This window comes from Condylura cristata, unplaced genomic scaffold, assembly GCF_000260355.1.
Source record: "Condylura cristata isolate star-nosed mole 26May11 unplaced genomic scaffold, ConCri1.0 scaffold00017, whole genome shotgun sequence".
Lineage (NCBI taxonomy): Eukaryota > Metazoa > Chordata > Mammalia > Eulipotyphla > Talpidae > Condylura > Condylura cristata.
Window position 1 is genome coordinate 43,479,637 of NW_004567118.1, and position 14,881 is coordinate 43,494,517.

Below are 14,881 nucleotides of genomic sequence, written 5' to 3' on the forward strand. Positions count from 1 at the left end.
GTAACTATGAAGTTAAGCAAAACTGAACAAAAAAGTTATCTTTTGTCTTCTTTTTATGGAGTCAGCTCTGTTCTACCTTTACTTTTTCTACTGAGCCTCTCCCTGGGACAGCTCAGGATGACAATGACTTTGCATTATGCAGAGGGCCGCTGTCTGCATGAGTCAGACTGAGACACACTTTGCACACAGCTTCCCTCCAACATAGCAGCGGTCACAAAGCAGGCCTCAACCCAAATCTCCCCTTGCTGGGAGGCCAAAGGTTGACGGAAAGAGAAAGCTTGTGTGTTTGCACGCAAGCACACCCAAGCCATGCATGCACGCTGGTAACTCAGTAATCCTTTGCTGGAAGAATTTTAGTCTCCATTAGATTTGTCCTATGATAATCTGATATTCTATCGTTGACCAAATTACTAACTTAATCACTAATAAAATTCCCTGTATGCCAGAATTAGCAACACAGGAATATCACTGGGCACCTCTCTCTTTCCTTTTGGTGGTAGGAGAGGGGTGGGAGGTAGAATGTGCCACCTACAAATAGGAAGCAGCTCAGGCTCTACCTTTTCTTCTCATCTGCCCATCTGGGACACCATGCTTCTGTGTTACTCAGCTGTGTGGCAGAGAAAACCCAAGTAGCTTTTTTCCTAAACCACGATATTCCTACTCACTTTGCTCAGCCAACACTACAGAAAGTTCTGGGGGGTTTTCATAATCCAAGTTCAGTACTGGTTTTATCTATATGATTTTTGGAGTAGAAATGGTTTGATATGGTCTAGATGTAAACAGCCAGCTAAGAAAAACTTAACTCTGAATGTGCAATACATTGAAATATGAATATATATATATAGAGAGAGAGAGAAAGAGAGAGAGAGAGAAAAACAACACTGCAAGACAGAAAACAAATAATATATACATTAAGAAACATCTGAACAGACTGAAAAAAGGGCATTTTATGAGAACACTTTTACTGTATTCGAAAATAAAATGTCTGGTTAGCTGGTCACATGTTTGACTAAAAAACATTTTCACATCCAGTTACTTGGTTCTCAAGGCTCACAAAAACTCCCTGTAATCTATACATTATTAAATTCAATAACTTAGGATAAAAAGGATTTTTTTCACATCAACTCTCTTAGAGATATCCATTATCTCACCATGGACTCTTTGCCTGCTCTTGGAATGACTAGTTCTACAAGTTCTGACCTGACCCTGGATCAAGTCTGGATGATCAGGTCCTCCTCCTAAGCATGAAGAGAGCCTCACTCTGGATTGTTTTGAGTCCACAAGATGGCCTTGTAGAGGCATGCTGAATCTCTTAAGTCTTTCTCTGCTTCTCTCAGGGTCCGTGACCCTCAAAAGAAAAAGGCCAAAGCTTGTGGCCCAGCATATCCTCATATTTAGGTAGTCAAACACTCTTCCAGCTGCATGACTTATAAATTTTCCAATTATTTTAGATAGCTCCTTTCTAGTGTGATTTCATTTTCTGAAATTACCTTATCTTTAAGTTAGTTCTCCTGAATGTTTTCAAGGTGAGACTTACACAAATCCAAAAATCTGTGTTCTAGTTAACATTCAGAAACTCAAAACCACCAAGAATTAGAAAAATGATAATTTCATAAACAATGCCCTGTACTATAATTCACATTTTACATTGAAATAAATTTGCAAATTTTTGTAGTGATGGTATCAGAGATGGCTAGAAACTTCCTTAGTCCAGAAATACACCCTGCAAAGTGACAATGAAAGAGGGTGTGTTCTATATTAAGTAGTTTTCATTAGCCAGATACTTGTGCAAGCCCCATCAGCCTTCAAAGGAACTTCAAATCACAAATCATTTGAACAGACAAAAATAATGAATACTAACTATAAGAAATTATTATAGCTTGATCTAAAATAGAGGACTAGTTAAAACTGAGATAGAATACAAATCTTACCAATAATCTGAACAACTCTTTGAGCTTCCAATAAACAACAGGGACAATGACAATTTATTCCACCAGACTGAACCAACTAAAGAGAGATGCAAAGGAAATATTCAGTACGTGGAGAAACATGATTTTTTTTTCTTGAATAAAACTAAAATCAGAAACAAAATATACAGATTTGCTCAACTCTTGCTTTTTTTTGGTGTGGGCCAAAGAATAGTTTCAGGAAGACATCAAGGGTGATTGTTTTAGTTTGTAAATAAATTTAAAGGTGTTTACTTGTTTCAACTATAACATGGAGAAGTGGGGAGAAGAACAAATGGTGGTGTTACTATCCTCATGTCAGCGGTAATCAACCTTTTATAGTATTTTTTGAAGAGAGGCTCTAAAACATATTAAATATTTATTAAATGCCAGCTGTCTTAGGTAAGTCCTCACCTACCTCCCAATAAGACTCTGGTTGAGGCAAGTATGTCCTCTTTGACGAGACACAAGTGGGGTGACCTTAGAAGGTAGGTCTGAGCCTCTCAGTTCGCTGCCACATCTCAAACACACAAGCATGCAGAAAACACTGACTTTTATCAGACACAGTTCCAGAGAGGAAAAGAATGGATCAATTTCCAAAGATCAGAAAGCCACACTTAGCAATACTAGGAGGAAACAGAGAGCCCTGAGTCACTGCAGCCAAGAATATGAACAAAGGCAAATTGCTGTGACACCAACTGATACCTAAGGACTCTAGGCTCAGTGACTCATTTGGGGATCTTGGGTGAGGACACTTAAGATTTTCCACTTAATGCACTACTGCCTTCCCTAAGCATAAAATGGAGTATAAATGCATCTGTAAAATGGAGGAAAAAATCATAATGGGCATTTGCTCACTTTTAGATCTTCTCAAGAAATAAAAACATTAATGTATTTAAAAAAATGTGGTTCAACACCACTGAAAGAGGCGCAATAAATAAGTCTGACAATACCAAGTGCAGATGAGAAAGTGGTGAAATGGAACCTTACACACAGCTGCTAGGAATATAAAATGATGCAGCTGCTTTGGATCAGTTTAGCAATTTCCTAAAAAGTTAAATATACGTCTACCATAAGGCCAAGCCATTACAGTCCTAGGTATCTACTCAAGAGAAATGAAAACATATGTCCATATAAAGATAGCTGAACCACTGTTCAGAAAAACAGTACTCTTAATAGCCCCAAACTGCAAAATAAAAAACCCAAAACAAAATCCAAACATCTGTTAACCAACAAATGGATAAGGAAAATGAGCCATACAATAGAATACTATCTTTATAATATGCAAAACTGCTGAAGCTCAACACATTATAATAAATGAAAGGAAGCCAGAGCCAAAAAAAATCAGTGTACGATTCCATTTATGTGGAATTTTTAGAAAGGCAAAACTATAAAGACAGAAAACAAGATTAGTAGTTGCCTGGAGCTGAGGCATGGAATGGGAACTGACCACAAAGGACACCAGGGAACTTTTTGGTGATGGCAATGTTCTTAAACTGGATTGTGATGACAATTACACAAATGTAAATTTCTTAAAATACAACTGTACAAGGGTTAATTGGATGACAGATAAAACATACATAATACATAATAAAGTTGTTAAGGGAGAATCAGGAGCGCTATTTTGTGTTATCTATGGGAGCATGAGTATCCTTTGCCTCTAATGTGAGAAATAAATGTTATAGGCATATCTTCAAACTAAAACTTGTATGTGTACATTAAAATGACTATTGTTGCTTTTTCTACAAAAATTCTGTTTTATTTGGTTACCATGGTCTTAATTACTACAAGTTTGTTTTCTTGCTTTCATAGAGATCTGAATCCTCATTGATGTATGAATCAACTTAATTTCAAGGTTTCTTGATATATAAAAAGATACACAAAATAGCAAATGATTTGGATATACACATCCATGTGTCTAACTTAAAAGGCCACTGCTCTCATTGGAAGGAGAAAAGGAACTTTTTTATTATATATACATTTTTTTTTAACAAAAAAGCTCTTGCTACATTTGTGGTGCTGAAAACATGTGGGGTGACTTCTGGGTAACAGAGAAACATGTCCAACTAATAGGAGCTGAATTTATAGTCACCTCTTTCATTCTGAAACAGTTTTCTCATTTTGCCTCAAAATCAAATATTTACAAGGAAAGGTGGAAATAAACCTAAGGCAAACAAAAGGAAAAAAGAGTGAGAAGGAAAGACTGAGAACTTCAGAGGTAGCCTAGACTTACAAAACGTAACTTTAGTAAGCCCAAAAGAAACACTAATCTTTCAGTTGCAGTGCTTATGAAAACAAACCAAATTTTGAGTACAGAAATTATAGTATCTTCAATTCTACAAAACAATAAAAATTGAATGATGAGGAACAAATATTTGTTTTCTGTTATCAACCTGGATGAGGCTGGTGCATAATATAAACAGTCCAAGGGGAAATGACCTCCTTTCCCTATGGAGATACACCTTATCTGTATGCCTATGGTAATTTATTTGTGCTCTAATACAGGTTTGATTCAATTCTGTTTTCTACTGGATAGTTTTTCTTATTGTTCAACTGCAAGCTCTCTGAGGATTAATTTCTATTCATTTCTATATGCTCCACTTCTTTGTTAGGTTTTTGTGTATTGTGGATATCCGATAAAGCTAGTAAACAGTATAAAAAAAGATGAAATTTAATAAGAATTTGCTGTGCACAGGTTTAGAGACAGTATTACATTTCTAGCCTTTTTTTTTTTTTTTTTTCTCAAATCATCCTGATCCATATGTGCCTGCAAAATTTCTGATAGGTTCCAGGCTTAACTGCAAACCATAGATGAATTTATTTTTAGAAATCACAGATTCACATAAAGACACTAACACTATTTATATGTATGTCAATCAAACCCCTATCTGTGCTTACAAATCAGGGAAAAGCATTAAAATGGATTCAGTTAATTCAATTACCCAATTTCCCACCATAACTTCCAGATTGCATGTGTAAAGGGTTGCTTTATCAAAACAAGGCCCAGGCATGGAAATTCTAGTCCAAGGTAGCCTCAGGTAAAATGCATCATACACTCATACCCTTGGTTTGTGCTATCCTGGTTTAGATTTATCACATGCTGCTTTGTAAATGATCTCTGATATGCTGTGTGTTTTATCTCCCATGGCCAGAAATGACATCTCTTGTTTCTTTGGTATTTTCCAGCCGAATGTACCACAAATACAAAGAACCACACTAGTTTACTAGATTGTCTTTGGTTTTCAGCTCTCCTCATTATCTGAAAAAGAGTTCTGTAGTTTTTTTTCTGTGTGTGTTATCATTCTGTGTGCATATCCACGGTTATCACGTAAACTCAAGAGTTTTGTATGGAAAACTAACATTTATGACAGGCAAGCATGTGGGAAGAATAAAGTGTGGGTGGGATTTTCTAGATGAGACACTTTTAAATTCACCTGACTGTAGTTCAGTAGTTCTCACCAAGTCAGAGGTAGTTTACTATCTGGATATAGACAAAAGGTTTCTGCATATCCACTTTAGATTTCTCACAAACATAAAGCCAACTCAAGTCTAACTTCCATAAAATGAAGTACTTGAAATTTAAAGATTCCTAACAACAAAGGACTGGACTTCAAAGAATAACAGCAAAGTACAAGAAATTAAGAGCACTTCACACTATCTCACTGTTCTTCAAATCTACTCTCTGGGAAGGGAAAAAATCATCATTATTCTCATTTACAAATAAGGAAAATAAAGCTCAAAAACTTTAAGTGGAAAAACTGACCCACAGCAAAACAGATTAGAGTAAAATTTTTGGAATGTAATAAAACAAATGTAGGTCTCCAGAAAAAAAGACTAGATTACTTTGCTGAAAAGTAGACCGGCATCAATCAGACTTTATGTAAGACAATGAGATAACATGTTAATATTTAAGATACTTAAAAGAACTAAGTGATATCATAAAGAATATAGTATAAGGTATAATGTTTACATGTTCTGAAATCATAGAGTATAATTATCAAAAAAGGAATGGGAATGGAAAGATTATTTGAAATTTAGTTTGTTGATTGTGTTGTAGCATTTACCTAGAAGTAAAAAGGTAACATTCGAAGTCACATGATGGAAGGTAATGAGGGCAGGGTAAGAAAAGTTAATATTTAATTTCACTGTTGCTCAAGAAGGGAGTCAATACACAAGTGAAAAAAGAAAACAAAAACAAAACAAAATACAAAAGCAGATGAGAGGCAAAAATGTGTTATTATGTAAAGTAACCATCAGAACAAAAACAAGTCTTTCTAAGTATCAAAAGATGACAAAAGAAAAAAAATATGTCGTAAAATTATATGAAAGAATCAAGGTCAGACATTAATTTTATAATGAGCATTAATTGGTTTAAGCAGCCTACTGAATAAAAGGATTTTCAGATGAAAGCAAAAGACAAGTAACTAAGTCAAGAAGCAACATAATTAGGTGGCAGAGTTGGGACCACTGTCACGTCTTCCTGGCTGAGCTCACCACAGAAGGGATGAAGAAGATGACCTACATCAAAGTCAGGAAAACTCTACCAAATGAGCTTTAATGAAAACCTCTGTCAAAGAACAAAATAATTATATAAAACCGTGGGACATTATTAAAAATGTAATGAGGTAGTAGGATTCATTCATCTATTCTGTTCAACAAGTATTTATTGAGGCTGCATATGATCAGGTCCTTTAGGCTTGAGCAGTCACCTTCCGGTGTGTAGACACAAATATAAAAAAAATAAATATGCTTTAGATAGACTTACAGATACATGTTAATGCTAGCCTCTTATATAGAAAATTAATGGAAACAATTAAAGGCTCTAAATTAGACTGACACTAGTAGGTGCTACTAAAATAATGCATCTTATTAGTGCCATACGATTCCAGGCACAAAACAGCAGCTCATTAAAATGCCTCCGATGAGAATGATTGCCAAGTAAAGAATTTTGTCACGGGAATGTAACTAAAGCTTTCTATAAAAGTAACTAAAAAGTCACTAAATTTTTCTGTCTGCCTCCTTTTTCCAGCCAAACTCATGTTTTATATTAAAATGGCTTTCATCTTTCATGGCATAGAAGAGCTGATGGCTGCTGGCATCAATTCAGCTAAAATCAACAATTGTGTAATTATCTGCACACTTTCAAGTGTTTTCAAAATACATGCTGGTTGGGATTTTCCTAATTTAGAAATGTGTGCTTTATGTTGGTGGTCTAGGACTGTCAATAGCCTTAAAAGAGAAATTTAAAATCTTGCCCAAAGCAGTCTACAAATCTTTTTCTATAGTAATTATCTGATGTGTTTAGAACTCACCTACTTTCACAAAGCGTTCAATGCAGTAGACAATACCCTCATATCACGCCACAGATTTATGACACTACTTTAATGGTGCATTTACATGAGCTGATACATGTAAAGTACTTGACACATGACAAGTGTCTGTTACTATTACCTTTATAGTTCCACTCGCAGATTCATTGAAAAATATGTGGATAAATGCATGTGGGTAGATGACTATACTTTAATTTTCTTTGCATGCTCTTTGAAAATGGTATACTCAAAATTTTGACGGTAAATTCTTAAAAAATTAAATCTATGGACATATGCAAACTTAATGATTTAAAATTATACAGATCAGACTTCCTTCCTGAGGCTACCCAAAATATATTTTATCAACAATTCTTCCTTGGTCCAGCTTTTTTTAAAAAAAGGTAAAAACAAAGCAAAGATCTAGTGAAACCAGATCTAACTTGAGACCTGGGTACAGAAAATCTAATAAATTAAATGTATTTGCTAGGAATTTACAAGGAAAAAGAGAGACCCACAAAAAGTCTGAGTTCCAAATAGTTCAGTAATAAAATAACGAACACTATATTAATAGCGTGGTAGTTACTCCTTTTGTTTGATTTCTTTGCAATTACCTTTAATAAATTACTCTGCCTCCCCCATCACTCAAGTAAGTTGTCATCCAAAGGCACAATCAGTACAACACAGGACACAAAGCCACTCACAGATAGGAAAGGCACTAGGGAGGTTGGCTGGTGCCCCTAGAGCTGTGACTCATTAGAATCCATAAAGCTTTTCTTTAGAGATCAAGTATCAATGAGGCTATTGTAAAAGAATACAGCTATATAAATGTAGACTAGTTATGAATTCTCACAAGGCAAGAGGACTTTTCAAAAAGAGGCAAGGGTACCAATGCCTGGGAAACCACTCAACAGGTTCATTGCCTCAGTTGCCTAAGAGATGATCCCCATTTTTAATACGTTGATAAATACAGGGTAGTTCCTATAAAATGAAGGCATCTTGGTTCAGCACACCCTAAATGTATTGTGCCATTTTGCTGAGCTTTAGACCCTGATGGTTCCAAGTGTCAAGCATTAACTGTTGTTATGGGTCAGGAAAAAGACAAATAATTTCTATTAGCCTTAAATATTATTTTGCAGAAATCATAAGCCAAAAATAAAACAGATTTTTGTCACAAACAGCAGTAAAACACTTTGTTACATAGTTAAAAATTTGTACCTACCTTCATCACAATGAGTACTTCAATATTATAAATTATAATGAAAGTATTATTTTAGAAGGTATAAAAGCAGTTAAATGCTGTAAAATACATAAACCAAATTGGGTTTATATACAAGTTAAAATACCTTCTGTGAGTTGTTATTCATACCCAAATGACATGGGTTTGCAGTTCAGAATCAAGTATGTGGAAAGAACAGATAATGTAAAAGTGGACAGAAAACATGCTAGAATTTCAAAAGGGTGTTATCACAAACAAAATAGTTTCAGTATTTTTTCCTTAAAGACTCAGATAATATAATTTATCATCTAAAGTGACCACTAAATATTATAAAGTTCACATTTTCACAATCACCTTTTTAGATTTTATTTTACTTGAAATTTCAAGGAAAATTTTACCAATTTTTAAACAACGCCATGCTCAAAAGTATAGCTTTCCAGGCACTAACAGAAAAATTCTGTTTCCTTTAAAGAGTGCTTTTATTGGAAATCATTTACACCTGGTTGTTCCTTATGACTAATCATAACAGAGGCCAGAGAACCTCACCCGCGCCAACACCACTGGCCTAGAAACAAATCAACACACATAAAAGATCACTTGTTAATAATAAAGGCCAACCTTAGAGTTGTTGATTTTTCCATGTTTTGAAAGCATGCCAATGACTACTTTTGACATCATCATATATTACCTGCTGATGATCATAAATAAGTATTTCAAAATTTGGTCTTTGCATATTATCAAATATGTATTATAGTTGTCAGGCAGTTTCTTTAGAATCTGAAAATTGAAATTATCTCCCTCTTAAAAAATCATTCACCATTCACATATTTTCTTCAATAAATAATTTCATAAAATATTATTCTACAGCATATTCTGATCCTTATAAAACATTGTATAAATTTATAAAAACATTCCTTAGCCTCTTAATGAGATGGATAACTTATCTTTGAATCAAAGATAAAGCAAAGGAAAAAAAGATTGTTCTTGTTCCCAAATCAATAGTCATTTACTAAGATCTATTAATGTTATTTCAAAATATATATAAACTACACAATTTGCTGTTCCAGTCACCAGTGTATGACCTGCTTCTTGCTGCATAGGCTGAACCATCCATACCACTGTTCTTTGTGGAGTTGTTCATGTCCCCCCGGCTTTTCTGTTATACAAATTATTCAAGATAAATACATAAAAGGAACTCAAAATAATGAAAAAGTGAAAATAATGAAAATATGAAATGCTAAGGAATAAATACCTGGGACCAGAAGTAGGGGAGGTGGTTTTGCAATTTAAATGAAGAAAACCAGAAACAGCATAAAAGAATTCAGTTGTACCAATGAATGAAAAAGGGCTAAATTGTGAAACTAAAAAATGTCAAAGGCTAGAAGAGGTCTATGAGTAGAGAGAATAATGTGCCCTCAGAACTGTAAGAAATGGAAACTTGTAAGCCAGCAAAGACTGATTGTAGAGTTCCTTGGTAGGTGGATGGGTGGCTGGAAGTCAGCAATCCTTCTCTAGTAGTATCTCTTTTGTGTCAGTTTATTTCATTATTCATTATTTTAATTCATAGCAGAGCACAAGGTATGTTTTGCATCCCCTCCTGAGTTCACTGAAAAACTAAACCAGTATTTCAAGTTATATCAAGCTATGACTACCACTTAGCACTTTTACAGTTTTCAAGAGGTAAACATATCTCCTAGAAGATGACATTCTGTATAATTCCTTGCCCAGGGTCTGATTCCAAACTCTAGTCCTACACCACTACTATTTGCCTTCCTCAACCAAGTCAGAAGGCTTCATATTCTGTAAGTCAGTAAAACTTAAGAGGAAAATGTTATGACCCTAGCTTAAATAGAGACACGTTAACCAAGTTAACTCTGCTATGCTGAATCCTGGCAAGACCTGAAAGGTGCAGAGAGAAACCTAGGGGATGAAGGAGAGGGAAACATGGGGAAAACCAGACACAAAAAAAAAACCAAAGCAGACACATAAGTGCAATGTTATATTTGAAATGCACACCTACTAGAAATGACAAACACAGATTTTCTTATTTTATAGTAACGTGATTAAAAAAATGCCATAATTTTAATGTTAGAAAGATATATGGGATGTAGAATAAAAGAAGAAACTGACTTATTTGCTTCTACTTGTGGCATGGCTGATGTTAAACAAGTAACAGTAAGATAAGTACCAAGATTCCTACTAATACAGGTTCAAACTAGCAATAGGTTAACACAGGACTTCTGTTTGAATATTCATTACCACACAGAATTCGATCTGTATTTTGGAATAACCACTTGGGCAAAAGACACCCCTTGGTTACCAGCTGCAGGAGAGTTTCCACTCCTCTCAGAATGTGTTCTAATGCCCTAGGTCACTGATCTCATTCCCTTTCACATTGCCCTTGAAAATTTCACAGGGTTAGCCTAAGCAAGCTCTAAACCCTTCCTTAGGCAAGGCAGATGTAAAACAGTCAGGAGGAAATACTGGCAACAAGGATAATTAATGCTGCTTTATACAACTCCTGAAATTTTCCTTCTTTGTGCCTTAAGTGTCACTCCTTGGAAAGAAGTTCTGCAAGCTGTTCCCAACCTGCTTCATTTCTCATGTCCTCTTTAAAACCACTGCCCACATATTCTAAGAAATCAAACTTGTGTCCACCCTATAAGTTGTAACACAATCACCTCCACAAGGAGAAATACTCAGCAAAGAACTCCCTGGGAGGCAAAATCCTCAGATACCCACTGTCCCTCTTTTTCATGATCTCCCTCTCTCTTTTTCAGGTATTATAGATATGGTTACTTCGGTTTCCGTTTTTGGTGTGACAGTACCAACTAATCCATAATTTGCTTTGCCCCCCCCCCTTTTTTTAACAGGATACAGCATGCATTTGGGTAATCTTTTGGTTTGAAAAGTAGGCAGAAAATATTGATTTGAACACTGAGCAAGCGGTCATTTTTTATCCTTGTTTGGACATTTCATGACCTTATTCATAACCTCACAAACATTTTTTTAAACATGTGGACTTAGACCTTAACGCCTAGAAAGTGGAAAAAAAAAAATGCAAAAAAGAAACAAAAAATACCACCTATCATACCCTACTGAGGATTGTTCAGAAAATTCAAATCTCTTCAAAATGACAACTTGTTCTATTAGTGTTTAACTGAGGTGACTCTACTAAAAAAAGGAAGAGCTTGTTACTACTTTTCACATACTGAATGTCTCCATACAAATGTCTCGCTATATTCTACGCTGGTTCTTTTTACAATTCTCCCAGAAGCTGCCCTTGGTATCCTTAAATGCACTCTGAAATTTGGTATCACCTTCATTATGATGTGCTTTGTGCACATTCTCAGACGCTGCAATGCCCATACTAAGGCAACACATCCCCGAAGTTGGCAGCAATGCTATCAGCAAGAATTTGGCTTCAGAAACAGGAGTGATTCATCATACATTCTAGCAGAAGAAAAACAACACAACACTATTTTAATCTGCTAGTACTATCACGGATAAAGGCCAGTAAAATAATTAAGCAAAATCCTAATTTTGCATTATCAAAACAACAAAAATCATATCTGCTATTAACATTCATAAAAACATCCATTTGTAGGTTTCAATAAAAATCCATTAGAAGACAAATGACTACTTACCTTATTTCATAATATATAGTCTTAATTTAACACAATTCAGGAGAAAACAGGTAGTCCTAACTTTTTTCAAGTAATATATTGCAATTCTAAATTTAGAAGACTGCCTTAAAATTTCATTCCCTCCTAGTGTTTCAAAGTAATCCACTTCCTTCATCTCCCTCTCCATTTCTGAGATGACTCTAAAGTCTAAATGAGCGTGGGTGCTACTCTATCTACCACAGACCAAAACAGAAACTCGGTACAGTGGGCCATCTATTCAAAGGCATCCCTTCCCCCTGTTTTTTTTTTTTTTTCTTTTTCTTTTTTTTAAAAGGTACCTTAGTAGTGCCATAATAAATCCTACTGATCTAATAACACGGTCATTTTTACTTTATGAGAACATCGTATGTTGATGATCATTAGGATTATCAACCAATGTTTTCACAGAACTATCCACGTAAATTTACGACTTACTGTAAATAAAAACTTTTAAAATATGCTTCTCCATGGTTGTGACCAAGTCTTCTGAGGCGGCGGGGAGATTTATCAAGAACTACACTCAGTGCTCCTTTTCGGGGACCCCTACCTTTGCAAACACTTCTTCCGTTTCCTTTCGTTTCCGTTTTCGGGGTCTCCGGTTCACTTGAATCCATTTCGCGACCTGAAGTTCAAAAACCACACAGCATTTGAAACAGGACGACGGTGTCACCGGGAGAAAGCAAAGGGTCGACGGACTGGCTCCACCTGACCAGTCGCCGGCAGTTTTCAAGGTTCGCCGGGCCACCTTCACGCCGGGGCCTTCGGGGCGCCCGCGCGGGCGGCGCGCCAAGGCCGTGACCTCCGCCCGGCCGCTCTCTGCGGCCACTCGCGCCAGGGCGCCCGCCAAAGGGCCATCTCCTCCCGCACAGCAGCGCGTCGGCACCGGTCAGCCTCCGCGGGCAGTGCGGAGGCGACGCGGAACCCGCCGCTCAGGACGGAGGGGCGCCAGCACCCGACGGCCGCACTCACCTCGGCTCTCACTTGCCGCGCGAGCCCGCACTCCTCACGGGCCTGGTGTTCCCTCCGCAGGAGCTGCGGGGACAGGGACAGAGTCAAGTTTAGCCTAGGAGCCGTCCCTGTCTACCTCCCCCTCCCCACCCACTCGCTCCCCTACCTCGGACCTCGCCCGCGACAGGCGAGGGTGGGCACGGGCGCCCGCTCGCCCGGCCGCCGGCCCCCCAGGGCCAGCGCGGAGCCGCGGGCGCCGGGAGCCCGCCCAACCTCAGGCGCCGCGCGGGCGGGGCAGGAGCTGGTCGGGGGCGGGGCCAGCCTTAAAGGTACACGAGGCGCGCCACCGCCCTGCAGGTCGCCCTCCCCGCCCCCACCCCGCGCAGTCTGTTTTATTGTTCTCTGGGCAAACCTCTTTCTTTCCCCTGGGCTCCAAGCCGCGGCCGCGACCTGCAACTCGCGGGTTTTGCTCCGCGCACAGGTTTCACCTTTCTAGCTTCCACCCCAGGCGCCCCCTGGTTCCCACGAAAGGGTCTCCGGGACGTGGTGACTGTCGAAGTGCCCGCTGGCGGTCGAAAGGGCTAAGCCGGAGACGCGCCCCAACCCCCTCGGCCACTCTGAAGTCGTGCCGCGGGTCTGCCACCTACGTGTCTAGAAGGCTTGCCCGAGGAACAGAACGGAACTCTCCTAATGGAGTTTTCTCAGTTAATAAACTAAACACCACGAAGCATATGCTATTCCATGGTCGCTCCGAACGCCGTGGCAGGTTACATCTCCCCTGACAAGCTAGGAGCGCAGGAAAGGGAAAACCCGCGCAGTTCCCGCGCGTCACCGGAGTCCTTGAGCTCTGCCAAAGCGCAGCCGACCTAGCACTCTCCAGTTTAGGGAGCCCCAAAGCCCCCTGAGCAGAACTGATAAAGGGTATGGTCTGTCCTCTTAATTAGGGGGAAGTTTCCACGTAGTATTTCAAAGTGTGAGACAAGTTTTTCCGCTGACTGCCCCAAACTTTTGCCCCAGACACTTCAGAAGTTAGCTGAAACAAACTGGGGGTGCGCACTTGAAGAGTCGGGTCGCAGTTGTGTTTGCTGATTTTGACCATCCCTTCAACTTTATCGCATTTCTTTAAAGAAAATCTGTCTTGCCCTCTCTTTATTGCTACTCCATCCTTCTTTCAAGATCAAAAGCTTTAGATCAAAGCCAAGATCAAACTCACTACTTTAAATAGAAGCAACTTTGCCATGGAGTATTTTACACAAAGAAGAGCTTCTTAATGGAGACATCAGAGTAGAAAACTTTATTTTATCCCTTCATCCCATATTCATTACTGAGCCACTAAAATTACATTGATGCTGCGTGTGTCTTTTTCCTAAAATAAACAACAGGTCTCAAGTAGAGGATTCTTGACTTACTGTTTGTGTTTCCAAGCATAGGAAAAAACTCTAACTGGAAAGATTTAACTATTTTGTATCACTATTAACTAAGTGCCACCAAATGGAAGGTCCGTTTGTCAAAGGTTTATCAACATGTTATCTAGTTTTACCCATCATTACAATTTTTTTTTTACTATAACCTACATTTATAAAGAGCGGAAGATTTGCAAATCTCGAGTACACGTACACAAACATACGAATGATGAACTTGTGTGATTGCAAGGTTGGCTAATTTTAATGGACATAAAACTGAACTATTTAAGCCTCTATAATACTTTTAACAGTTCCAGAATCAATAGAAATCTATCACTGGCAGACACATCTCTTTACCACTAGGTTTTTCCTTGGGACATTATTTTCTCTATAG

The 14,881-nt window shown here is 38.0% G+C and overlaps 1 protein-coding gene across 2 annotated transcripts in view; it reads right to left on the minus strand.

Moving 5' to 3' along the window:
• The window catches only part of LOC101631432 (chromosome unknown open reading frame, human C9orf3), a 403,160-nt gene that overhangs the window by 62,359 nt on the left and 325,920 nt on the right, over positions 1-14,881 (minus strand). For both annotated transcript variants that reach the window (XM_012726242.1, XM_004684919.2), the window contains exons 12-13: positions 13,106-13,168; positions 12,684-12,758 (exon numbers count right to left, since the gene is read on the minus strand). In XM_012726242.1, the coding sequence (XP_012581696.1) occupies positions 12,684-12,758; positions 13,106-13,168 (138 nt within the window). The remainder of the gene's footprint in view (positions 1-12,683; positions 12,759-13,105; positions 13,169-14,881) is intronic.